This window comes from Lipophrys pholis (genome assembly GCF_963383615.2).
Source record: "Lipophrys pholis genome assembly, chromosome: 13".
NCBI classification, from domain to species: Eukaryota; Metazoa; Chordata; class Actinopteri; order Blenniiformes; family Blenniidae; genus Lipophrys; species Lipophrys pholis.
In genome coordinates this window covers 5,884,665-5,911,357 of record NC_137632.1, presented here as the reverse complement: position 1 = coordinate 5,911,357, position 26,693 = coordinate 5,884,665, and the positions used below count along the sequence as shown (strand labels likewise).

The 26,693-nt window shown below is 42.9% G+C and overlaps 2 protein-coding genes across 6 annotated transcripts in view; one reads left to right on the top strand and one right to left on the bottom strand.

Moving 5' to 3' along the window:
* Positions 1–24,269, top strand: part of filip1l (filamin A interacting protein 1-like) — a 28,765-nt gene extending 4,496 nt beyond the window's left edge. For both annotated transcript variants that reach the window (XM_080478638.1, XM_080478637.1), the window contains exons 3-6: positions 10,841–11,053; positions 11,187–11,357; positions 11,779–11,957; positions 21,436–24,269. In XM_080478638.1, coding sequence (XP_080334764.1) covers positions 10,952–11,053; positions 11,187–11,357; positions 11,779–11,957; positions 21,436–23,992 — 3,009 coding nt within the window. In that variant the 5' untranslated portion in view covers positions 10,841–10,951 and the 3' untranslated portion in view covers positions 23,993–24,269. The remainder of the gene's footprint in view (positions 1–10,840; positions 11,054–11,186; positions 11,358–11,778; positions 11,958–21,435) is intronic.
* cmss1 (cms1 ribosomal small subunit homolog) overlaps positions 1–26,693 on the bottom strand; it is a 36,007-nt gene that overhangs the window by 8,212 nt on the left and 1,102 nt on the right. The gene's annotated exons all lie outside the window — the stretch shown is intronic.

Below are 26,693 nucleotides of genomic sequence, written 5' to 3'. Positions count from 1 at the left end.
TGTGTAAATTGAATGAGTAAATAAGCCAAGTGTTAATTAATTGTTGTAGGAGCAGTAGGGATTTGGATTTCCTTAAGGACAATTAAAGTATACATAAATAGAGTAATCTCTATTATCCTGAGAAACCCTCAAACTGCATCAAAACAAGTATTTACTTGATTTACATTGTTTTAGTTTGCAAAGGTGATAAAGATAGACGGTTCTCTGTCTTCATAATGTGGCTTCCATGAATTGATGTCAAATGGAAGAATTTAAGAAATATTAAAAAAGAATAAACACTACACAGCAGTAATGTAATTTCACAAAAGAAAACTTTTACAAGCTACTATCCGTTCCCTGCAAGTTATGAAAGTCGGGCATTTAATTAAGGAACAAATACATGGAACAAATGTAGTAAGAGAAAAAAAAAAGGTGGCGAAAGTTTGGAGGTTGTGTGTTCAATGCATGTACGATAAATAGAAATATATTGTGTTGGAAGTGTGAATAGTAACAGGAGCACCAGTCTGAGTTCAAATCTCTGTCTGAAGAGGAGAGACACACGGCCATTAGGTGGTTGGTATCTTCTGTCCCCCATAAACCTTAATGTCCCTCTTGACAGGGCCACTCCAGTTATTGGAGTCAGGAGGAAGGGAAGCAAATGCTTTAAAACCCATACAGAGCAAAGTGGTTGCAGCTCAGAAAGACATAGATCAATGAAAGTCAATGGCTGTGAAGAGGACTCGCATGCAAGAAAATGGGGCCAGCCAGTAATCTTCAACAGGGATCAATAGAGGTGACTGGTTTTAATGGATAGTCAATTGTGTCGACTGGGTGTAATGAGAATAAACTGACTGGTTCCAGGAAACAGCTGTTTGTTTCAGCTGTTCACAAATGGCACCCAGATTTGTTCATTAGTGTTTAAGTGTGATTTGCCCACTTAAGTAAAATGGCACCGTGCCCACGCAACGGCATAAAACGGCGTTATCGTGACCTTAGAAAAGCTCTGTTAGGTTTCTATTAGTCTGAGTTAAGATAGCACTTTGACTCATGCAGTGGGACGAGACAAACCAATTAGACTTTTCTTCCTACCGCAAACCAGACGAGAGACGAGCACAGCCACACCACCTCCCAGTGACGTTGCGCGACATTTTTGGCCGTGACATTTCTATAATAACAAAATGATACCTTCCCCCGAAATCAATCCGGTGCATGTTTTAACAATCAATAACCCATCTCGAGACATATACCACAGCCTGATGCTGAAACTCGTGGGGGCGGGAGAGTGGATCAAGCAGTTATTGGTCTGGAGGCTCGCAGCTTCCTCTCCGAAAGCCACAATTTCAGCATGTTATTGTTAAATCAATAGAGACTTAAGGCTGCATGCTGGAAATTAACAGACGGGCCACGGTGGAGTAAAGTACAGAGCGCCCGTCTCTGGTCAGTGGTTACAATGAACACTAAACATTCAAATACTTCACACCATATAACAGTCCTTCATGTGAACGTTTCGCCGAGGATTCATGTACTTGTTGCCCTGCTGGTGATTGTGAGACGACTCATTATGACCATAAATGGAGTGTTCAGGTTACAAGCTTGGCAGAGGGGAACCTGGCAGCAGCCGTCAGGTCCAGCTCGCTGCTGGAGAGGAGGGCAAATGCTCTATGAGGGCCTCTATCGTGTACCTGCAGACTGCAGACCAGCACCGATACACAGAGTAGGTGTATTTGTTTTGTTTCAGACCAACACCGTTTTCTCATCCAGCATCCACGCTGGTAAAATATCAAATGATTCTCTCTACATGCAAACGAACGTGTTAGTCTGAAAATAACATATCAAGATACTTTTGTGGAAATTGCTGCCTCAACAAAACAGGTATGGAGTCAATGCCAGTAGTATTCTCAGGGAAGAGGAGGCAGTTTTTTTTTTACATGTAAATTGTGAGTTTGTTGGCAGAAAATTCCTTTATTCAGAATTAGGGCTGAACGATTAATTGCATTTGCGATAATATCGCAATATGATAAAACGGGATTTTCTAATCGCAAGGGCTGCGATTTGACTGCTCACGTGATCTGGTCACGTGACCACTGGCGCGTCCTGCGCGTGTCATCTGCCCACCTTGTCCGAACGGGATCGGGTTCCGATATCGAAATTTCCGAATGAATGAAGCCTCGTCTGTGCTTCACTGTTGCTGAAATGACTCCACAGTGTTTCCCTGCTGCTGCTCTGCTCGCTGGCTGCAAACTGTGGACTGGATTTCCTGAAGGGAGGCGGGTCTCAATGAGACGAGGAGTAATGGGTCAGGAAATCCATTCCACAGTTTGCAGCCAGCGAGCAGGCTAACGTAGTAGCACTGTGCTATCCAACTTTTCATGACAACATGTCGCTGTTTGGACATATTTTACACTCAAAACACCACAAAGCAACAAAGCAACAAAGCAATGTGGATGTTTGCAAAGCAGTTGTACAGCGAGGCGGTCGCTTTGTCAATAGACGTCACTGTTTTAAAACTCCAGCTCGCCGAGGAGAACGGCTCTGACCGCAGCATCAAAACAATGATCAGCTCGCTCCTCCGCTGTAGCAGTCGGTTCACACCTCCGTGAAGCTGCGTCCTACTCCGCACTAAACTCCCTGAAAATAGTCCCAATCATTTGTGTTGTTCGAGCTGGAAACACTGCTGTTTGTGCTGCGTTGCTAAATAATTTCCCCAGGAATTAATAAAGTGATTCTGAGGTTTGAAAGATAGAAGTAGTTTATTATGAGACGGTGACGTCACACAGACCCCCACATTGTCCAAATGGAACAAAAACAGTTTGTACTGCTTCCTTTTCTGTCCTTATACTAACCTCAAGTTGTCTTTTGAGAGAATACATGCAAACATTTGTACAATTCATACTTTACTGTACAGAGGAGTTTATTACAGCCTCATTTAAAATCAACAATAATGATTATAATAATATTGAAGCAAACAGAGCTCTGGAATCAGAATCGTATCGGCAGATATACAAATTTAAGTATCGGGATCGGAAGTGAAAAAACGTAGATCGGTGCTTCCCTACTGCAATGTTGATGAGCAAACCGCTCAAAATCCTTAATGTCCAGCCCTGCATTAGTATAGTGACCAAGCCTGGGTTTACGGCTTTGATAACACAATGGACAAGCGGTTGGCTTGTTGTGGTGAACGCTTACAAGACTGCAAGTCACAGTATTTAGTAGGTGTACAAGTGTAATTGAAGTAGAAGATAAATAAATTGTCTTTCATATTAATACATGCTTCATTTGACTTTATCTTAACATAAGCCTGGCCTATAAGAAAGAACAATTTATGTATAATAAATCTGATATTGTTTATTATAATACAGATTGATTTATTGCTTGTGTTGGTTGAAAAATACATGAGAAGAGACCTTGAAAAGATAATTGCATATTAAATCGCAATCGCAATATTGAGGAAAAAAATCGCAATTAGATTATTTTCCAAAATCGTTCAGCCCTAGTCAGAATCCCTTTTTATGAAATGTATTACTTAAAGACAAATACCACTTAAGAAGAGTTTCAATCTCCTTTATTATCTCGCTAGTTTAGTTCAAATATCTCGCGTTAAGAACTTCCCTACGGTTTAATTTCTGTACGATTCTGTACGTTTATCCTGTTGGAAATGTGTGTTTAATCGAGTTTTGCACTCTGATGGGATGATTTCGAGTAAAATAAAAACCGTTCTTGGCGACGCCCTCTGTACTATGTGCCCTGTAGTTTGTGCACTGTACTTAAAATGGATTCCAATCTTTTTATGAATCTCACGGCCGTGACATATTAAAAGACAAAGCAATGATTTAGCAGAAGTGGCACCGAATGCACACAGAAAGTGGCATTGTGTACCACACACACTCGCAAAGACCAACACTTCATTACCTTTTGAAATTTGGATTAGAGAAGAAGGGCTTGGGGTAATTTAAAAACCAGAACTTATTTCCAGTGTTATATGTTTTTTCACAGCCAACAACAGTCAGAGACAGAATCTGGAATTTATTACCGTCAGAGAGAACAGGTGTTCAGAAGCATGCAGGCAGCTCTGGTTGACCTTTAACAACTATTATACAAAAGTAAGCTTGAAGTTGAGACCTTGGGTCTAAGTGCTTTAGATGTGTTTGTAGACTGTTTATCTATTCACTCTGATGTGACGGTCTCGCGAGAGTGGTCAATCATAAATTCAAAAAATTAAATACAACAGTTAAAAGATACGTTGGAAAGGCAGGACAGTGTTTGAGTGTGTTTGTGAAGCCAGTCCTGATTTGGGCTCCGGAGGATTTTGCACAGGAAGTGCTAATCAGAGATAACAGCGGCTGCAATTAACCCAAAGCAATTAAGCTTTTACGAGAACTGGAGGAGTCAAGGCCTCTTTCTTAATGACAGCATATTTCAACAAATAAAGTAAAGATGGTCAAAACTGACTTGGGAAACCAAATTAAAAATGTATATACCGTATTTTCCGGACTATGAGATGAAACCCTCTATCAGTACCGTATTTGATCGAAAGCGGAATGAAGTTGAAATTTAAACCAGAAATAATTTGCCACTGAAAACAGAAAATGAGCAGCAAAATCACGATTAAAAAAAAAAAACATGGAATGCTAACTGGGGGTTGAAAGCATGATCACCAGAGCGGAAGGCACAAGTTCAGAAATGGGTTCTGGAACAGTGAGCTTCTAGTCGGTGCAGTGACTCTCCACGCACAAGTTATTGCCAAAAGAAATGAAAATATTCAGCTTTGGGGTCTTCTTGCTGCTATTGCTACGTTCAACACAATCTCCTGTCAACGAGACCACAGACCACAATGGATCTGAAACTGCAAGACTCCCGTCCATGGTCTGCATATTTTCATAAAAAAGGAGGTCACAACACACAGTGTGTTAGCAGACCATATAATCAACACAGTGACGATTGGTCAAAAGAAGGCACAGTTCACAGATATGGCTCTAAGTTGCCACCAAAATTGATCTTCAAATGAAAGACATTATTACCCAAAATTTAATTCCCCCTCCAGTGTTGTGACCTTAAATGAGAAAGGTTGAATGGATCGAATAAAGATTTATTCCTCAAAACATGCAAAGCTCTTCCTGAGAAGGGCAGTATGGACAGCAGATGACACTCCAAACATCAAGGACAGAAAATCAAAGCTTGAAACGCAATACCTGCCATCATCCCCAGAGGCTTAACTAAAACCCTCCAGAGACTTGAAACAGCAGTGAACCAAAAGTTTCAAAGCCGTTTTATGTCACCTGCGGGAGGCATGGATGGTGACTGGGGAGCATCGCGTCATGGCACCATGGAACTTCCCACGAGCTCCTGGCATGGATCAAAGAAGACCGGACTTCAGTGCCGACCATATGACCATAAGTATCCTCTCAGGGTTCAGAAAGCCCACCAGGCGGCGGCAAGTCTGACGGCAGCCCAGCAGACCAGGACACAATGTCCGTGTATATGCTAGTTGTTTACCCGACACAGCCTACATATTACCGCGTTTCCTTTCTGAGATGACAGTAATGCTAAATTGCACAAATCGTGGATTTTCCATTGCGTCAGTTTCAAAACGACATTGTCTTGTGCCCCTGTAGCCCCGGCTTGTTGTGAGGTGCAGCGTGGCTGTTCAGCTGCCTCGTACATGAGTTTGGCTCACATCATATCTTATTGGGAAGCTTAACCTTGGTCCAACAGGCCAGCTCTAAATGTCTGTATTCCACACACGCTTGCATCTTGTGTATGTCAGACTTTCCCATATTAGAAGTTTAGAAACTTTTTAAAAAAAAATTGATTTTCTGATACATTTATACACATAGTGTATAAGTATGAATTTCACTCAGTGTAAAACATTTAAAAGGCAAAACTTAGGGCGTGTTCACATTCCAGTTGGATCCGGACCAGAGTTCTCTTCAGGGAAAAACCGTTTCGTTTGGGCGACGTGAACATAACAAAACGTAATGTAAACAAACAAAGCTAACCACACAAATCAGAGGAATTAGACGCACAAAGAAAAAGTTGAAAAATATATTGCGGGCAGATGTGGAGTAAAAAGGACGTAGAGAGGAAGAGGTAGTGAGGAAGACTCTCATCGATATCTGGTCTGAAGACTAAATGTTGTGGTTGATTGTGGCTACATATTCGCCAACTAACTAACTAGCCTAGCCACCACAAGCTAAAGCGGAGGGACTTCCGGTTTTGGTCCGGACCAATCAATGAGCAGTGTTTCTTCTTTACTTCCTCTCTGGTCAGTGTTTGTTTCAGGCCACAGCGCCCCCAAACCAGCAGCTGGTGTAATTGTGTGACATTTTCTAGGCGGTTTGATCCGGTCTCAAAAGTGAACCTGAACGCCACCGAACCAAATGAAGGGGTGAAGATTCTTGGCTCCCCTCCCTCCCTAGTGAACCCAGTCCTGGACAATCCAAACATTAAAAGCCTTCAGGTCATTTCTTTCAGAAGTAGTGTATTTTTAAGTATTTTTGTACATCTCATAATGAAAGTTAAACACACCTATTAGTGCAGGCACCGCTCTTTGCTTTTTAATCTTTGCTTCTACTCCCCCCCAGAGGCAAGTATCCTATGTAACATATGGAACATGTCTTATCTTTCCTTCTCTATCAATCACCAATACAAAACTCTGATGCAACACTTGAGGAATCTAGCATCTGATATCAGGTGGAGGGCAGGGAGTTAAAAAAAAAATAAGGTGTTAAAATTGTGCACATCTGTTCAAAACACACAAACCCCTCAAACAGTAAACGACAGAATTCCACACGAAGATTACTCAGTGAGTGGTCACAGAGTCCCGATGAACAGAAATATCTCAGAGAGGACACAACGTGCATCATTCCAAAACAATGTGGCTCATATTTCATGACAATGCTGACCGCCAAATAGTTGAACGTTTTGCTCAGTTTCCACAGTTGCGGTCACCATTTGATTTATAGACCTTCTTACCACAAATGTGGGAAAGACCACCTCCAAGAATTAACATGAACAAAACAAATAACTCAACATGATGCGGAAAGAGGATTAAAACAAATACTATAATTCAAGAGGGTAACTTTAAAATGTAAACACGCAGCGCAGTGTCACATTACCTCATGACTTCACTCTCGTTTTATTTTTGTTGAACACGAATCACAATCATTTTGCCTCTTTGAAGACTGGCAGTTCACTCTTGTAAATAATTGGTAAATGGTTCCTGTTTTAAATTCCCTGTACAACACAATGAAATATGTCCCGTCATAGTACAACTCAACTCTGCAGCACAGGATTTAGGCAATTTATAATGGCTTGACACTCTTCAAACAAAGCAGAGACATTCATCAGGAGGAGTAATTATAAGACTTGAAGGCGGTTTTCATCCAATACTCTCTGCCTTTATGCTAAACTCATCAATGCTTGAGGCATCTACCAATGTGAGCAGTCGAGCTGCACTCGTAATTATAAAGCACAACAGAGGCATCACTGGTGACAAAAGTAAATTTATAGCCGGCCTGACGTCTCCCGCGCTCGCTGTCTGGTGTGCAAACTGTATAATTTCTCTGGTATACGTCTCTTACTATCCATGCCTGCAGTACTGTGCGAGAGCCAAGCTATACATCAGCCATAGAGAATGCGAATTAAAGAGTGCTGAGCCAACTTGACCCTGGGAGCTGGAGGCCAGAACAGGCTCTGGGGCACACACTCTCCATCCTCCAATGACAGGTGGATATAAAGTGGATATGAGCGGCCTGTTGGAAATGAATAGCTAAAGCAGAGGTCTCAAAATTTAATTACCCGGAGGCCATGGGCCTGGCTGTATTGCAACAATACACTGCCCGGGAGCCACGCAGACTACCATTATAAAAGTAAGCCCATAAGAACCTGTTGATAAGATTAGGGGTTATTCAGACAAAGAGGGAAGGATAAACACACAGCCTGGCCATGAGTCTGTGGATTCAATTCTTACTCAAGATCACAACAACACTGCTTTCATAACCAGGAGGAGGGAGCATCCTAAAAATAGCTACTAACACCTCACACTACTGTGAACCTGCTTCATTATACCTGCTCTTAATCAATTTCAAAAAGACGTTCAGTGACATGTTCTTGCTTGTGTTGTTCAGAAATGTCCATTCCGACACGACATTGGAAGGAGTTCACAGCTCACTATGGGCTCAGTGACTGTGACTGCATTTATTCAACCTGATGATACAAGAAGCACTGTGACTTTCCCAGATGAGCAGCCACACTTTGTTTTTAGACATAAGACCGACAGGAAGAAACTCAGAGGTTTGTTTGTACACACATGATCTGAGAACGTATTGAGGGGAAACTGAACATATTTATTGAAAAGACCCATTTTATTATTTTGTTTCAAATAGTTAAAATAATTTTGCACATTAACCAGCAGAAGCACAAGCCCTGACCCTCACGCTCTCGCACTCACCGTCAAAAGCTTTTAGTTATTGGTGGGTCTCACACATTGTTCCATGAAGCCAGATTCTGCTAAATGGTTTGATTCTCCGAAGCATGGTAAGATGTGGATTGATTGTATGCAAAACCTAAAATCTATTATGTTTGTAAATTCATTACAGTGACGAGACAGCGGATCGATTTCTCAATGTGTAGCCGCTGACATTGACAAGAGGCTGCAACTTTGGAACAGTTTCTGTTCCAACTTTGCCGTTACACATTTCTCTGTTGTTCCTGGAGGGTTTATTACCGATCGCTGTGTATTGTGACAAATTCAGAACAGAACAAAATAGATTTCAAGGAGACTTTTTAGACTCAAGCATTGCTATAGAACATACTGCAGAAACAATACATCACTTCTCTTTAATATTCTTTACTATGAATCTTGAAGACACTACCTGTGACGTGAGGACCATTTGCGATCGCGAGCATGTGGAAAGTAGGATTATTTATAGAAAATGTTAATGATTCATTCCGAGGGCGGGCAGTGCCCTTTTGAGTAGCAGGTGACAATCAGGAGGGACACAGGCCTGCTGCCCTCGGTGGTGTTCTGATAAATAAACAGTGGTGGCCAGCCACATGTGAGGCTGCCAACTCGCCTGCAGTGGACGGTCCTCTGTGGGGATGCCCTGGCAACCATTATTAAGGCAGGTTCTGGCTCTGAGCCAGAGCTGAAGTTCTGAGGTATTTTCACATGCCTGGCATTGTGTGGGAGTGTGCATCAGTAAGCATGTGCTCGTCTAGACACTGTGTGCACTAAAGAAAGAACACAGTCTGACTCATGTCGTGTGGGAGAGAGAGAGAGAGAGAGCGAGCGAGAGAGAGATTTGTGAGGTGTTCAGACCCCATCACCATTAGTCAATTGAGGACCAAGGGCAAGGAAACAGAGGCACATGTCATGGCTTGACTGCACACATTCAAAGCGTCGGATGGGCAGAGCAAAGAAATATATTACCACTGTCCAAGAAAAATAGACCCCGGGCCACCACAGAAAATATGTGCCAAAGCTCTACAGCCCACATAAACCCTTCTTCAGGATTTCCTCAATACTGACCCTGGGCGAAAACTAGTCGAGCTGACTGATGAAATTTCACTTGAGTTCACAAACTTGCTGTTCCTCAAATACTTGCCTATTGGACACGAAATATCAGATCGATAGAAGATGTGATCATGTTCTGTTTTGGGCATTGTGAATATGAAAACCTGAGCAAGTCTTACCTAAAGAAAACTCTTTAGCTGTCCCCAGTTTCCATCACTCTTTCCTGTTGCTGGAAACATGTGAAGTAAAGGAGTTCAGGGACGGCCAAGACAGCTTCATTTGTCTTCCTGATTGATACAGAGAGGGTATCAAGAGGAAGGGAGGGAGTTTGAGAAAGTCACACCGTTTCTTTCCACACTGAGGCGAAAGGAAATAATACCTATATATAAGGATGTTTTTGGCTGCAGTCTGAACCAGTTAGGAGGTTTACTTTCGTTGTGGCTTCTTACTCTGGCACAATGTTCTAACCTTGTTTAAACAAACTCAGTGTTGGTCTCAAGCCTTGACGGCAGCGGGTGAATACTACCTATCTGTGTGTATGCTTGCTTGTGTAAGAGGAAGAGTTAGTAAGAAGAAAAGGGAGGGAGCATCACCGCTTTTATGTTTAGTACATGGTTTACAACAAGCACAAGTAAAAAGCCTGAGAAGGTCTTATTTGGCTCTGGACACTAAAATCACTCATTTGTTTTTCTGTTGTAAAAAACAAAACAAAGGCATTTATCTAGAGAAATGGGCTGGGGAATAAGAGGCGGTCTTGGTCGCTGTGAAAGCTGGGGAAAAAAAAACTCAGAGCACTGACATCATCTTTTACTAATATAAACCTGCTTGAAATCCGTCTTTGCAATGAGAACACCATTACACAGAAAGTTGGCCGGCAAACCATGTTTAGCTGATGTGATTTGCTACAGCAACACATTCACATGTACACATGTCACACACACACACACACACACACTCGCACTATATCAAGCCCCGGCGATCGGTAATCTCTGTCCTACTTTCTTGAAACTTTCAGTCTGCCAAGCAAACGGCAATAGCTGTACATGTGCTACGAGTAAGACTATGAGATGACATAAGTCCTACACAAAGTAATGCCAGGCCCAGACCTATCCATTTCAGTAACACTAACTGTTATGACATGAGGCCTTCTGGCTTTGAATTATCCCATGAAGCCATGGAGGCTTATATAATCCAAAGCATTTATGAAAGTCACACAATAACCACTTGTACTGTATAGACACAGTGGATGACCTTGTTTAACCTCTCTGATCAGAAGCACACATTTCTCCTTGTCCTTAGTGTTTAGCTGCCACCTCTAATCATTTCTCGTTCTTTGCTACCTCCCAGGTGGATTTTGTTGCCTTCTTGGTCAAAGCAGCAAAACTGTTTCAAGAATTCTGGGATTAAATAAAAAAAAACAAAAACAAAAAAAAAACACCACCTAACCAAAAGGTTAGAATGCAAGGCGAGAGAAAACAGCGTGAGAGTCGACGCACCAGAGAAGCTCTGTCCAATGATGACTTGCTGTTTCTGCTTAGTATTCTGGAGGGTGAACTACAGGTAGGATGATGTGCTTACTTTTGTGGGTTTTGTAAAGCTCAAGTCACAATACCATTGTTTTTACAGTAACCATAGCCGTTGTGAGATAATGCTATGAATGGCCACTGTTCTGCTGCAATGTTTGTCCCAACAGGCCAGAGATGAAGTCATTGCCGTTTTGAAATCAGAGACGACAGATTCCCATCTACTGGAGGCCCACTATGGTTTCAGTGGACGGGAACTAGTCCTCCGCGCCCTGCAGAGAGACTCCCTCCGGGCCCAGCAGGACCAACTGCAGGATGTATACGAAATACCGATTGCCGAGGTACCAACAGCCAATGCTGAGCTCAAAGATACCATATGGAGAGCGTAATCGAAACTAATGAGATGAATGCATTACTGTCTGACAACAGCGTATCTATTACTTCTGCATCATTACACGTGTTTATTTTACACTACAGGTGTTACACAGGATTCACCCATCTACAATAATTATAAATGTCGAACCTGAAGCATAACCCTTTCCCTTGTTTTTGCACCACAAAAAAAAAAAGTTTGAAAGTCTTAAAACACAAAAGGTCAAGCGAGTCTATTTGAAGTGAAATGATCCTTCAAATTTCAGTGCTGTTTCTAGTGATAATAGCTTCTTTTCTTGTTTGCTCCTGGCAAAGAAACAAATCTACATCGAAGTTACATTATCTTCAAAGCCCCCCCCCCCCCCGCTTTGTTTTCCCTTCACATCTCAGTTCAGTCACTCGGTAAAGGCCCAGAAGTGTTCCTCCATATGGATGATGAAGCAACTTCAGGAGAAGACATGCTCTCACAGGGAGGCCCTACACAGGCTGGAGGAGCAGGAGAGGAGCCACAAAGCTTTTATCCGTAAGAGCAACTGCCTCACCACTCTACTGGAGCAAGACAGAGAGAGGTTTGTGCAACAAAACCCAGGAGGTTCAAATGAATGCCTAAGCAAAAACAACATTGATATTTTATAGCTCCCACAAAATTGGTAGCCTGTATTGAAGCTAGGCTTATAGAAATAGCCATCCATGCCTTTCTGAATTCCTCCTGATGTAAAAGAGATGAGGATTTACAACCAGTGTAGGAGAGGCTAAGGGGTTTAAGTATTTCAGCGCACTGGAACAAGCCAGACCTGAGCTCTGTGATGTACACTTGTGCTGGCTTAGACTTTTTTTTTTTTTAGTCTATGTTGGTCTGTAAAGCTCTTTACGGCTGAGTGAGCCAGCAAAGGAACTGTTGGCTGCTGCATCTCCACTAGACAGTGTATGTGACCTCAAGACGGCACTTATGAGGTCCTCCACTCAGACACAGTCCATTACATCCTGGACTTGGTTAGACTCTGTGGCCTGCCTGGCCCTGTTCACTCTCCCTTGTAAACACATAAACATGCACTCGCATGCAATTATACGTAGGGTCTAAATTGGCACTCTCTTGCCCAATCCAACGGCACCACGCAGGACAAGATGAAGTTTTCTTTTAACCAAAGTGAATGGGCTGAGGGTTTTTCTGGTGGCTGCAAAGATTCCCTCCTCAAATAGAGAGCACGTTTAAGTGCGGCCTTAGGGCACAGCCTCGTCTAACATGAAGGATGTCACTGGTTCCCCTATGCAATTTAAGGCCCACAAACTGGGCTGCTCTGTTGAAGTCCCTGGTTGTTTCAGCTCGTGTACAACTGGAGTCCAGTCTGTAATCTAGCTGAGCAGAGGACCGACCCGCATTGGCCTTGCAGCCTTGGAAGGAGACTAGTTGTCTGCATCTCTGTGCCAAACTGAAAAAGCTTTACTGATCCACCACAGGCACACATGCAATTAAAGACCAAAAATAGTCAAGGCAGTAGAGTGATTAAGATTACTAGAATTCTGTCTATTCAAAAACAATGTGGAAACCCTAAACACGCACACATAAAGGCTCTGTGGTTCATCTTGGCCTAATGATGATTAATACATGAGTAGACAGCAAGTCTGTGGTGTGGTGTGAACCCTGTGTGTCTCATGCATTCCTGCCTTCTTTCTAATTCCTTGCCTGCCAACTGTTATATAGTCTCTTTAAAAATAATCTCAAACATCACATCTTAATTTTTTTTTACTTTGCCAGAAGCATTAGCCAACCAACAATAAAAAGAGCAAAGTTGTGTTTTCAGACATCAACAGGTGTATTTTGTGTATTTATTCTTGCGTTTCTTTTGATGGCCCCCTATAAAGTGCTTCAATAATTACAGGATCTAATTACAGTTAAAAAAATAAATAAAAATGCTACAATAAAAATGTTTGAAAACAACTTTCAAGCGACAGATGAAACTTTGGACAAAAGAAAAAATACAATTTCCAACCTAATAAAACTGTACAACCCTAAATGTATATGAAAACTTAATCCATACAACAATGCCTCCTTCCCTTACTTTATCTCTGCTTAATAACACACAAGAGTTCATTTTTCTTCGGCTTGCATTCTCAACTGCAGTGCAGCTTTGTTGTACAGCTCGGCTCTAACAGGCTTTAGCTGAGTCAACGGCTGCATTTATCCACAGGGTAAACAACACAAGGCACATGGCGATATGCCTGTCCCTTTCATCTCCCTCTCCATCCTGTACTTCTTGCTCTGCAGTTGCCTAAATATTTAACTGGAAGAATTTCCACTCCTACTCCAAATCCTCTTCAACTATCTTTCAATCTCCCTCTCTGTTTCTTTTCAAAGCAGATGCTCCGAGCCAAAAGAGCCACTCAGCCTGGCTTAAAATCAGCACCCCTCTCTCTCTCTTTTTTTTTTTTTTCATTTCCCCTTAAAAAGTAGCTCCACCAGGTGCCATGTGCAGCCCAGATGACCTGCTTTAGCTGTGAATTATACAGAAAATTCCAGTCATGCTATATAATCACTTTATGTTATAGTATGATCGCCGTTGCGTGTCAACAGATGATTACATCTTCACATCACAATGCCAATGCAGCAATCTGGCTGTTCCAACCTCAGCTATCAGGACACGCTTTAAGCCTGCGTGTGTGTTTTCTATGGGGTGACACTGGGATGACAGCATCTCGGCATTAACTGCACACACATGTTGAACGCACATAAAGCGTTTATGCTTTAATCTGTCCAGTCCGGTTCCGAAATCGCAAACTCTTCACAGAATTTACCCAACACCCGCAAAGCAATTTTAAATCCATCATGTTTTCACTTCCCCACTGATGTGGCCTGCTCATCAATACATGCCACACATGTCGGCTGGGATGTAGATGGTCTAGAAAACATTATTCAAAGAAATACTCGGGGGGGGGGGGGGGGGGGGCTGCACACAGCAATGCTTTGGATTGAACTGTAGAATCAGTGGACGTAAATACCATTTAACTCGCTAACAGAAACACTGCAGACACCTACTGATTGTAAAGTAAATAAAAAGTTTACCTTCTATTTTGACCTGATGTGTTAGAACTCCATCTGAAACTGAAACATTTACTGCAACTTTACCCTTCTCCTGCACACGAGTCTCCACTGATCTAAAGGACGGGGGGAAAAAACTCGCCCACCACTCTGGTTCACACAGGTTTTTTTACTTGGACCAGTAATGTAAATCAAATGCACACGAGACAGCTGCATATTCGATTACATCACCTCCACAACAATGCAGTGTGCTGGCCTGAACACAAGACAATGCCCGGGTAAATTAATGCGGCGGTATCGTTGACAGCCAAGAAATAACCGACAGGTCATAAAATGTATCAAGGCGCCAAACGAGCGGCAAAATTAGGTCAATGTTGACATCATTAGGAATCTGCGGCGAGGATTTGGCACTTCTGACGCCTTTTTACAGCCTTTTGCTTTGTGCAGCATGCACACTTGTGTCAATGCTCATGTAATAGAGCGGGATGGTACTAAGCTAAAACAATCCTCACCTTCTTAGCCCATTTTGATTCATCTATACTGCACAGAAGAAAATAAAAAAATTTTCTGCTTCTGAACAAAGATGTGGAGACCTAAATCACCTACCACCTTTCCTCGTAAGCAGCACCAGGTTGCATTATAACAACTTAATATTTTCTCCATTGTTATATAATGAGGAAATCTGTAACTTTCCACTGCAGAGCAACTGCATCATCAGGCCAGAAAACCCGTAATGCTACCTCCTGGAGTGGAAAAATGTAATAAAAGCACAGGATTAGTTAAAAAATGAAAAGAATAAATAAGTCCATGCAGGTATAACTGGAGGCTGGAGGGGGGGAGGGGGGGGGGGCTTGGGTTGCAGCCATCTATTGGTCCAGGTTCACTAAGCTCCCAGCTCAGTGGCGTCGAGGCCAAACTTTATGTAAGGTATTAATACATTTCTGCAGAGCACCGCTGCTGCGACCCCAGCCACTAGCATGGTTGGTAGTAATCCAGTAACTCAGGCCATGTTTACACAACAGCGATCGCCTGAAAACTGAACCGTTTTTGCATTTACTTTTCAGAAAAATATTTGCATTCGGATAGCAACGTTTTGGAAACGATCGCTGTCCACCACTAGTGGAAGCTTTGATATCGCAAAACAAGCAAACATGCAGAAACACACCAGTACGGTGTTTGTAAGAAATGTGTTTGCATGTGACTCATTCAGTAAATGTAATGGTTTATTGGTGACTCACTTTTAAATTCAAAAGACGTGAGTTTGCACTATTGTCTCTAAATGCGTTCAAGAAAGAAAAAAAAAAAAACCTATAATTTGTGTGAGTTCTGGTGGAATCGTCTCCTCGGGGCCTCGTTGTGATTGTGGACAATGATGTTGTAGAAAATCATAATGACAGCAGATTGAGGCCAATAAATTAGTATAACCAGGATTCATTTTAACCCGTCATCCAAAACTAGTGTAGACAGATGACAGCATGCTGGAGACGCGAGTGCACCGAACAAGTGTTGACACATTACTAGATCAAGCTGGTCAACCAACCGGAAGACACTCCACTTCTCTCATCCTCGGAGACACAATGTGTTGCTAACAGGCAGTCAATTAAAATACAACCCTTTCGGTTGGTTAAACATGGTGGAGGAAACTCTCAAGACTCTGCTCAGCAGAAAAGATCACAGCAAACCTGGCTTCTCCCTTATGGAAACACACAGCTGTTCTGTTCATCCCTCACACTCAAATGCATCCACCATCTGCCCGCTCAGCCAATAATGTGTCAGAAAAAGATGTCCATAAATTACCATAGGAGTCTGGCAGTGTATCAATTGAGAGCAGAAACCACTGCTCTGATCGCAAGCTGTTGGGCCCATTTATTAGCTATACTGAGCAGATGAGGTCAGTTTAGTCATACCTTTCATTTTATTAAACATGTTGATAAATGTAGCGCAGGATGCCAAGAGCATCTGCCCAGCTGCTTTTCCAACGGCATCTTCCGTGTGCCATCTTCAGGTCACCGTGCAGTGGGTTTACAACAACTGGAGGATTCGTTAAAAGGACGTTCAGATGTAAACTAATAATGTAAACACATGAGCTGAGACAGCGTTCGTGACATATCAGTAATGTTTGAAAGGTTTTAGAATAGTGAATGATCCGATTATGTTTGAAAGGGAGTTGAACGTTTCAGCCTCTCCCATAAAAAAAGGACCTTGTGAACCCTGGTTTGGGAGTTGGTCAGTGGAAAGGGATTGCGAGGAATGAGGAGGATTTCTCCCTCACATTCCACAGCAACAGAAATAATGTACCACTGCTCCACCTAACTGAGGCCTTCACCTGCAAAATACACCATCATTTCACTGATTTGTAAGAAAAAAGAAAAGGAGCGCTGATCTTCTCAAGCACTACATTTTAAACGCGATTTAAACACCATCGCTTCATCTCCGGCCTCAAGGAAAAGAGCCCCATAAAGCTAAAGAGCATTTTACAACAAGCAACCACATTTTAGAATGTGGTTCACTTAAAAAATGCTGGAGACAAAAAAAAAAAAAAGAAAAGAAGCAAAACGCAACCGATTCAACTTTGCCTGGCTCCTTTTCATTTCAACATCTTCTTTAGGCGTACAAGGCGTGGTTTACTTTCACTCCACAGGCCAAGTGCAGTGGGACATTTAGACAAATGACATACACCGAGTAGCCAAATTGGTTTTCATAGAGCCAATGATAATTCATCAGAAAATGTCTGAACTTGCTCAAACCAAATCCCGTAAGTCGGCTTGAGATATCCCCGGAGTGTTGCGCAAGAGCTGCGTTACACTAATGGGCTGGGAGTGAGGTGCTTGAACTTTTTAGAGCTTTAAACGCCTCTGCGTTCTTATCTTTAATGTCACACCAGAACGGAGACACGAAATATAGCAAACGGGTTCCTGAAACCCAGGCAATAAACAACAACAATAAACAACTTTTGCAGTGTTCTTCAGATGGCTGTAGCGTACGGTTTCTAATGACCACTGAATGACTCACCAAATAAAACTACTTTCTCTCTGAAGATGGTCGTATAGAGAAAAAAGACACCAGAGGGAGAGATGTTTCTGACAAAAAGTGGAGTTTAAAACTAATATGCATTTTGATACGGCCATTTTAGAATCCAATGTGATTCAAATGTGTTCAAAACAATTCAAAATTCTAAAATAAGCTGCAGTCCGACAATCACGAGGGTATGACGATGGCAAGCCTGCACATGAGGATTTTTAAAGAGAGGATTGTTGTTCAAACTAAAAATCCCAGTTAAGAGGCAGATTGTATGTCTCACTATAAAAAAAAAGACTTTAGCAAAAGGGGGGAATAAGTTGAATAGAAAACAAACTACACCCTAGTTATTAAAGAAAAAGTCGCTTTATTTCTCAGTTCTACTTCACATTATCGCACATATGAAGAACCAAAATAGCATTTCTCTGCAGAGTACAGAAATAGTTGCCATTTAACTCCTCAAACAACCTGACTCATCCTGAGTCAACAGACCTGTATTAATTCTATAATCATATATCATAGTGAGAGGGACGCTAAAAGTAAGAAATAGCCCTACATAATATTAATAATCGGCACCTTACTACGACAGTTTCAAAAAGAGATAATTGTATAAAAGTATAGCTACATTGGGTAATCAACATTAATACCAACAACATATTGAATTATCAATTTTTAAAACAAGCAGCCAGGTTTGTCCTGAACACGTGAATGCCAACCAGGCAGAGTTCAGCACTAACTTGTGTAACCGCCATGGTTAGTACCTTAATTAAAGGCAGCAGTGTCTGTAATGGAAGGAATTCACATGTTCGACTAAGACCTAAGTGGTTAGTAATGCAAACTGCGTGCTGCCATCAGTGTGTCGAATTAAAACAAAGCTGCTTGAACGCTGAGCTGAGAGAAACTTTCAGTTTCCCCATTGGCCCCCGTTTTTTGGATTCCCTTCAACGTCCAAACTGTGTGTGATTCTTTGTCACCGTCCATCATGTATTGAGACGTTAGTGTCCGAGCCCATCAAGCCTTTCGGCGTTACAAAGTACCAGCCAGTTCGTGTGACGATTTTCTGCTGCATGTTTGGCACAACTGCTCAGACACACACACTGCAAATCATCAATCTGAACAATCCAAGTGGAAATTCCATGTCTGGCGTTAAAAGCATGTGAACATAAATGTCTGAAAAAGGAACTTTGAGTGCACTTCTTTTAGGGGGCGCTTGTGTGAATTCTTTGGTGATGGCAACATGTCACAGGGGGAATAGTTCTCTTTTATTTGGGGCCTGCTTGGGTTTGCTTGACAGAAAGAAATACCACCAGAGGTTTATTTCCCAGTGAAAGTAGTAACTTGGAGCCACAGCACAAATACGTGCTCCCAAGGGGGTGTGGGGGGGGGGGGGGGGGGGGGCACACGAACAGACCTATATTTTTGTTTTTCTCCTGAAGAACTTTTACGACTATCATCTGACAACTGAAAACATGACGACTGATTCCTTTTTTCCATTCAACATTTGTGTCACTCCTGTTGTGTCGGATAACACAGCCTGCGAGAACAAGCACAACCCACCATTCCAAATAAACAAGATCGAAAAGAAAAGAGTGTGGTTAAAGAGTGGAGTCACAGCAGGAGATGAGGAACTGTATGACAGACAAAGAAATGATGTATTTAGAAAAAAAAAAAAAAAAAAAGAAAGGCTCTGGGAAGGGAAGAGAGAGGAGACATATGGATGTAATTGAGGGCCGATGAACTGATGATGTCATCTCCCAGTCAGGTTATCAGGCCCCAGGCAAAGCAGCTACAACTCACAAAACATGTCTCCCTTTTTAACACACACACACACACACACACACACACACACACACACACACACACACACACACACACACACACACACACACACACACACACACACACACACACACACACACACACACACACACACACCCTTCCAGAAGACCTTTAGTTCCTCGGACATGCTAAATCAGTTTGGCACTTACATTGCAGCAGCTACCAAATTTGCTAAAAAGTAATTTTGCAAACTGCATAATTTCTTTTTTTTGTAAAGTTTGAAATGTGATTGGAACTTTTGTTTTTTGTTTTTTTTTATATGAGTGCACACACAAACTCACACACAAACTCTCACACACTCTGTCCTTCCCATTAGCCTCTTTGGCAGGGCTACACAATGACTTCATCTGCAATGGGCTGAACTCCAGAACCCCTCTCTCTCTCTCTCTCTCTCTCTCTCTCTCTCTCTCTCTCTCTCTCTCTCTCTCTCTCTCTCTCTCTCTCTCTCTCTCTCTCTCTCCTCTCTCTCTCTCTCTCTCTCTCTCTCTCTCTCTCTCTCTCTCTCTCTCTCTCCTCTCCTCTCTCTCTCTCTCTCTCTCTCTCTCTCTCTCTCTCTCTCTCTCTCTCTCTCTCTCTCTCTCTCTCTCTCTCTCTCTCTCTCTCTCTCCTCTCTCTCTCTCTCTCTCTCTCTCTCACAGCAGTAGAGGCTGTACAGTCCCATATAAGGACTTGTTGATGATGTAATGGGCGCCACTGACTGTGAGTGAGACTCCGTGTGCAGAGCACTTCTCATAATGTTTGGTTTTCCGGATGGAATGTCCACATCACTGGGATCTCCGGGAAAAGGAGAGGTGAACGGCTAGAAACCATTTTTTTTTTCTCCTCTGAGGATTTTTTTTTTTTTTTTTTTTTTTTTACAAAAAAGGACCCAGGCCAGCTGAGGAGAGCAGGTAGGAACAAAAAAAAAACTGTTCAACAGCAACAAGATGCACACATTTGTTTAGAAACATTCCAAAGTTTAAAACCTGCTTCTGGGGGCACGGCAGGAGTCGACGAACTCGGCAAAAACAGAGACGATTCTGCGACGCCACACACCAAATAACAGCTGTACAAAAGTTAATCATGTCACACTCTAAAACTTTCACACGACAACGGCTTACTGTATTCAAATTTAAGTCACTGCTCTGCGGTTCTTGACAACCTGTGAGAACATACTCACATTTGAGAGTGAAAACATAAAATCAAGTTTGACTTTTGCAGAGCTTCACCACTGCCTTTCCGTTCGACATATCCTTAGAGCAAGTGTAGAAACACTCTAAATCTCTCTAAATCTTTGTATTTTCCAGCCTAAAAAAAAGAGTACATGTTTCACAAAACATGCATTTTACATGAGCCACCTGATACATTTAGCTGACATATCATCAAGAGCAACTTTTTAAAGGCAATTCATGAGATCGCATTCGGCTCTCGGAAGAATATGCATCTAAAACTGAAAGTCTGAAGTGATCAAAAGATGGATTTCAGAACTGTGCTTGGCAACGTCGAAGCAAACAGTTAAAATGCTTGTGTGCGAGTCTTTAATGCGGTGCGACACGGCACAGAATTTACAGTGTGTGAAATGCATTTCTTTAGTTTTTGTAATGTATTTAGGAGGCGAAATGCGCGGAGCGATTGCACTTGTTGAAAGCAGCCAGTCTGTAATTATTTAAAGAGCAGGGGGGAATTCCTGCCTCTCCTAGCTGGAAATGGGGTGACATTTGAGGTGCACAGAAGGAGGGTGATTGGGTGCAGTGTTGAGGGCACTCAAGGGTAAAGGAACTTCTTAATTAACAAACACTCCCTGCCAGGGAACCATCTGCCACGCTAGTCAAAACATTATGCTGGATGCATGCTGCCTCGAGAGAAGAACAGAGATATAGACACGGAGCTACATGCATTACGGTTTACAGGCACGCAAAGAAAGATGTTCACGAAATAAAGAAAGCGTTTGCTGCTACCGTAGAAATATCAGGGGATGATTGGGCCTTTTTTTTAAGTTCTAGTGAAAAACAAAGCGTGTGTTTAAAGTGGATTATACGCAGGTTAAGGAAAAATGTATGGTCCACAAGTTCCATACAAACACTAGAAACTGTCCTTTGGGACTAGGAGACGGTTCCACAAGTGAACTGTTCCAACTTTTTTCTGTTTGACATGTCCTTTCTTTTCTTTTACAGACTGAAGCTCCTTCTTTTGAAGGAGAAAGAATACCAGGAACTAAATGAACAGAAAAATGAAAGAGAACTATCAATTCTCAGAAAGGAACTGAGCCAGCTGAAGGCTTTTGCACTTCTGGTTGTACAAGAGCAGCAGTGTCTGGGGCAACAGCTGGAGGAACACAAACATCGAGTTAAAGAACTGACTGCTATCACTGACCGTATCAGAGAGGAGGTCAGCGCTGCTCAGCCCGGAGCAAAGGTGGAGGAGGAGTTCAGATCCCTACATCACGGGCTGAAGGGCAAAAATCAAGTTTCTGTCCTCCACCAGAGCTGGAGCACCATGACGGCCCCGGGCCTGCTGTCAGAGGTGGAGGTACTGAGAAGAAGGGTGGTGGAAATGGAAGGGAAGGACGAGGAGCTCACGCGCATGGCTGACCAGTGTCAAGGGCTGGACCGCAGACTAGCGAATGAGGCCAGCCACTGCCGTAGCCTGAAGGTTGAGGTGGATAAGCTCAGCCGCAGAATCAGCGAGTTAGACAGGATTGAAGAGGCTTTAGGCAAAAGCAAACAAGATTGCAGTATTCTAAAGAGCAGCTTGGAGCGAGAGAGAGAGGCTAGCAAGTCGCTGTCTGATGAGCTTGATACTCTTAAACTCAGGGTGAGAGAGCTCGAGGCAGTTGAAGGCCAATTGGAGAAGAGTGAAATGGTCATTAGACAGGACCTGAGCAAGCTGAGATCGCTGACAGTAGCTTTGGTGGAGGAGAGAAAGAGCATGGCCGAGAGGCTCCGGCAAGCCGAGGAAAAGCTCAATAGGAAGGAGGGCAACAGGAATGAACAGAGTAATTTGGCAACAATGACAGAGAGACTGAGAGAGGAGAAGCAGCAGGCAGTAAAGAGTAAGACAGATTTAGAAGAAAAGATTAAGGGGATAGTTAAGGAAAGGAGGGAGCTGCAAGACAGACTTGAAATAGAAGAGGAGAGAAACAGAGAGCTACAGAGTAAAATGACCATAATGAAGAAGAGGTTACAGGTCTTGGAGAACTGGAAAGAAAAAGAAGAGAAGTACAGCTCTATTGCAAACAGCACTGCCCATCACTGCCAACCTGAGGACAACAAAGTTAAAGAACTGACCCAGGAGCTGGATAAACTACGGAAGAAGCTCCAGGACAAGGAGGACCTGGAGGGCGAACTGCTGAAAGTGGAAGAAGGCTTTGAGGGCCTGGAAAGAAAGCTCAAGGAGGAGCAGCGGAGGTCTCGAGGTTTAACAGAGGAGCTGGAGGTGGCAAAGAGAGAGCTCTCTCGGTACGAGCAAGCAGAGAAGCAGGAGGTCAACCAGGAGCACCTCCTCCTTTGCCGTCTTCAAAAGGAGCAAGTTAAGTCGAGACTTTTGACCAGAGAAGTGGATGGCCTGAAAGAGAAACTCCAGAAACTGATGGGAACGGAGGAATCCATCTGCAGGGTGCAGATGGATCAGTCCACACTGCAGAGAAGACTATCCCAGCAGGAAGCCAGAAACAAAGAGCTGGCCACAGAGATGGACGAGCTCCTCGGTGAATTAGACCGGTATCGGCGAATCAAGAACCTGACACCTGTAGCCAACAGAGACTTCTCAAACCCTCATCAGACCACCAAAGAGGTCCAAACTGAGCCCGCAGAGAGCCTTCTCCCCGTCTACCGCGGCGACATTGACAGACTGGATGAAGAGCATGAGGACGAAGACCCCAACCACAACTCTGAGGTCCTGAAAAGAAGACGCTCGCTTGTCAACAGCTTCAACACTTTGAACAGTGCAAATAACAACCCGAGTCAGTACAGCAGCCTTTCAGGAATCGACATGCACCAAACAGCTAATGGAGACGTGATGACGTTAACGCACACCCCGGGGCAGCCCTTACACATCAAGGTGACGCCACATCACATCCTCAACACCGCCACACTGGAGATCAGCAGCCCCACAGGAGACGCAGCCACGTCCTACACCAGCACAGCTCTCATCCCCACAACCGGGGCTTCGCCGAAGCAAAGAATTACCATTATCCAGAACTCAGGACCAGCTGCAGTTAATCCCAAGAGCTCATCTTCGAGCCCTGACCGCACCATCTCCCCGTTAAATGGAGCAGCCACCTCTCGGGTGCTGAGTCCAGACTCATCGCGCTCTGTCACGCCGGACCACTGCAACTCGCCCATTCAGATAGTTGCAGTCAGGACCTGCTCCCCCGAGCCGACAGAAGTCACAAATCAGGCCGTCTTCTGCAAGACCCCAGAGCGCCAAAACAGCTGGCATCATCAGAAATCCAACAGCACTGACAGCAGCCCCGGTATCATCACAACGGAGGATAATAAGATCCACATTCACCTCGGGAGCCCGTACATCCAGTCTCTGAATGGTATGACCCACGGCATCGCACAGCCTGTTGGGCCATACTATGTGCGACATGAGCAAAGAACTCAAGTGCTCGCCAATGGGTGTCACGTCAAAGGTGTTGGAAAGATTACTAGTAGCATCACTATTTCCCCTGCGAGCTCGCCTGCATCACACTCCTCAAACATCACCGTCAGTGGCCTTTGTGATTAGAGGAAAACATTTCCAGATGGGTCAACGTGACATGCATCCTTTAACGATCAGCCAAAGCCAGATGTATTCTGTAACGATGATCTACTCAATGGCTTTTCTCTTTCTCCTTTGACAGTATTAGTATATCACATGATTTCCTGACTTTAACTGTCTGTATGACCCGTGTGTCCGGAGCTCGGTGAGACGTCACTACAACCACATGTGTAATGTCATTTCCATATTTTTCTGTTGCATTATTCTTTTTTTATGTGCTCATTAAAAACATTTTGTTGCTGTCAATTATTGTCTTCCTTTTAGTTTAAACACAAGCAAACTGGAACCGGTAGAGTTAGTGCAACTAAAAAAAGCTCAATTGCTTTTCTTCAACATGCTTTTCTGACACATTAAAGCTCACACCAATTGGTGTGTCTGTTCAGGCTTCACTACTTTATTGGTGAAAACTAAGCCTTAAATATAATTATCAAAGTCCAACGCTGCACAGCACGACCGAATAGAAGTTGAAAACTTGTAAACATTTTAATACTTTTCTAAACAGTTTCCTACATCTATTAAACCATTTCCTCCGTTTGTACTCAGCCACTGTGAAGATGTAACAAGCTCCAGAAACCATTCAGCACATGTCACCTCCAGCCAGACAAACATCCCAACTCACAGGGGAATGACCGTTTACTGACAACGTCCTACAGCTCCAGTGAAGTTACCTCTTATATATTTGCATTGCGAGTTTTTCTCCAGTCCATACATGTATGTTGGACAATTGTATTTTAGTCAACACACACACACACACACACACACACACACACACACACACACACACACACACACACACACACACACACACACACACACACACACACACACACACACACACACACACACACACACACACACACACACACACACACACACACACACACACACGCTGCCGTACAAGGTCCTTGACCTCCATTTCATCGGGACGATTTCAGATGTGACCAGAGTGAGATGGGGAGTCGAACCCTGACCCCTGCCATTGGAAGCAGACCCACAGCCACCTTGAGGTGAAGTTGTAACTTCTGCGAGAACTGTGTGAGAACGAAACACCACGCAACAAATATCGAGTCATTATCTGAATTCAGATGAGACTCGACATTCAACACTAAAACCATTGCAGCATTCCTTTAAGGCTTTTACTATAGATTTAATGTGTAGTATTTTATGACGTAAGACCTAATATTTTTCATAAGTTGGATCTGGGAACCAGAGTTTTGATGGGCTGATTCGTCTAAATATAAAAAAAGAAAAGCTGACAGTACTGTGGGAAGGGCTGTGTTTCATCTCCTGCGGCTGGTGGCTGAAATCCAGCAAACTGGGTGTATGATGGTATTAACTACTCTGAAATCACCAACTGGTGAGGTGAGATGAGGCACCGTACAGCAGTCTGGGGCAGGACGCAGCTTGATAGAGCTCACAAGAGTGTTTGTCATTATAGGGAGTATTTAGCCACGAGACATATCAACATAGAAGTCATACTGATTCTTGTAAATCACTGCTTCTTTCTTAAGACTTCAAAGTCGATGCCACGGTCTATCTAAGAGACGTCAACTCTCCTTTTCTGCCCTGTCAACATCCTGCGAGCCTCATAGCCTTTTCTGTCAAGCGCTTGTGTGATATAAATGCGCGTGAGGGTGGGATGTCAGTCGGGGTAGGGGGGCTAACGTGCAAAAAAGAAAATGTTGTACAAATGTCTCAAAATAAATAGGATATAGGTTTAAAAACAAATATGAGATAAAGCTTTGAACCAAACATTCACTGCAAAAATCTTCACACCATTCCTTTTTCCGATCTGCATCACCGTATGAGCTGTGGAAATACACATGATCTTATATGATCCTGTCACTAAAGCGTCTGGAAAAAGCAACTACCATGTTTTACAGGAACAACAAATTCAGAGGAGTGAACATGATGGTGCCGCCTCCTCATAGGAAGACATCGTTTCTTTCTCAAATCAGATTCGTCTCCGGTCACATCGGAGGCGAATAGAGAAATAGAAAACAATACTGAAAACGCACGTGAGGAAGAAAGGAGATTGAAAATGAACATGCCCAAAACTTTGACAGGTCAACGCCACCAAATACAGATTTCAATGAAGGGATTTTCCCATAATGCACTCGCGCATAAACTCTAATACTTTCACTGACTTTTTAATTCAGGGGTGTAAAACATATGGTCTGTGGATCAAACCAGCCCACCAGAGGAGCCAATCCAGCACGTAGGACTAAAGGTTTTAAACAAGAAACTACTATTCCCATGTAACTACAGTGAAATTCAGGTTGTTCATATTATACTTCATGAAAAGATGAATTAAACATTTAACCCACTTGGCCTCATTGTGATTGTACGCTGCACAATACTGTATATATTAGATTTCTTATCTTAGTTTATTCTATCTATACTTTTTCCGAGTTTATTCAATTTTTTTTTTCATATTTGTCTTTTGTTTTATTTTCATTTATTTATTTTATTGACCTGGGAAGCTGTGTTTCCTTATCATGTTATGTGGTTTGAATAACAATAAAAAAAGAAGAGTCTCACAATGTCACACTTTATGTCAGAAATGACATTAATATCCAGTATTTCTAATGAAGAAATTGAGATGCGTTAAAAAAAGCCAGGGAAAACTCTAAAGATCTACAAACACTGGTTTTCTGTCAACGTTTAG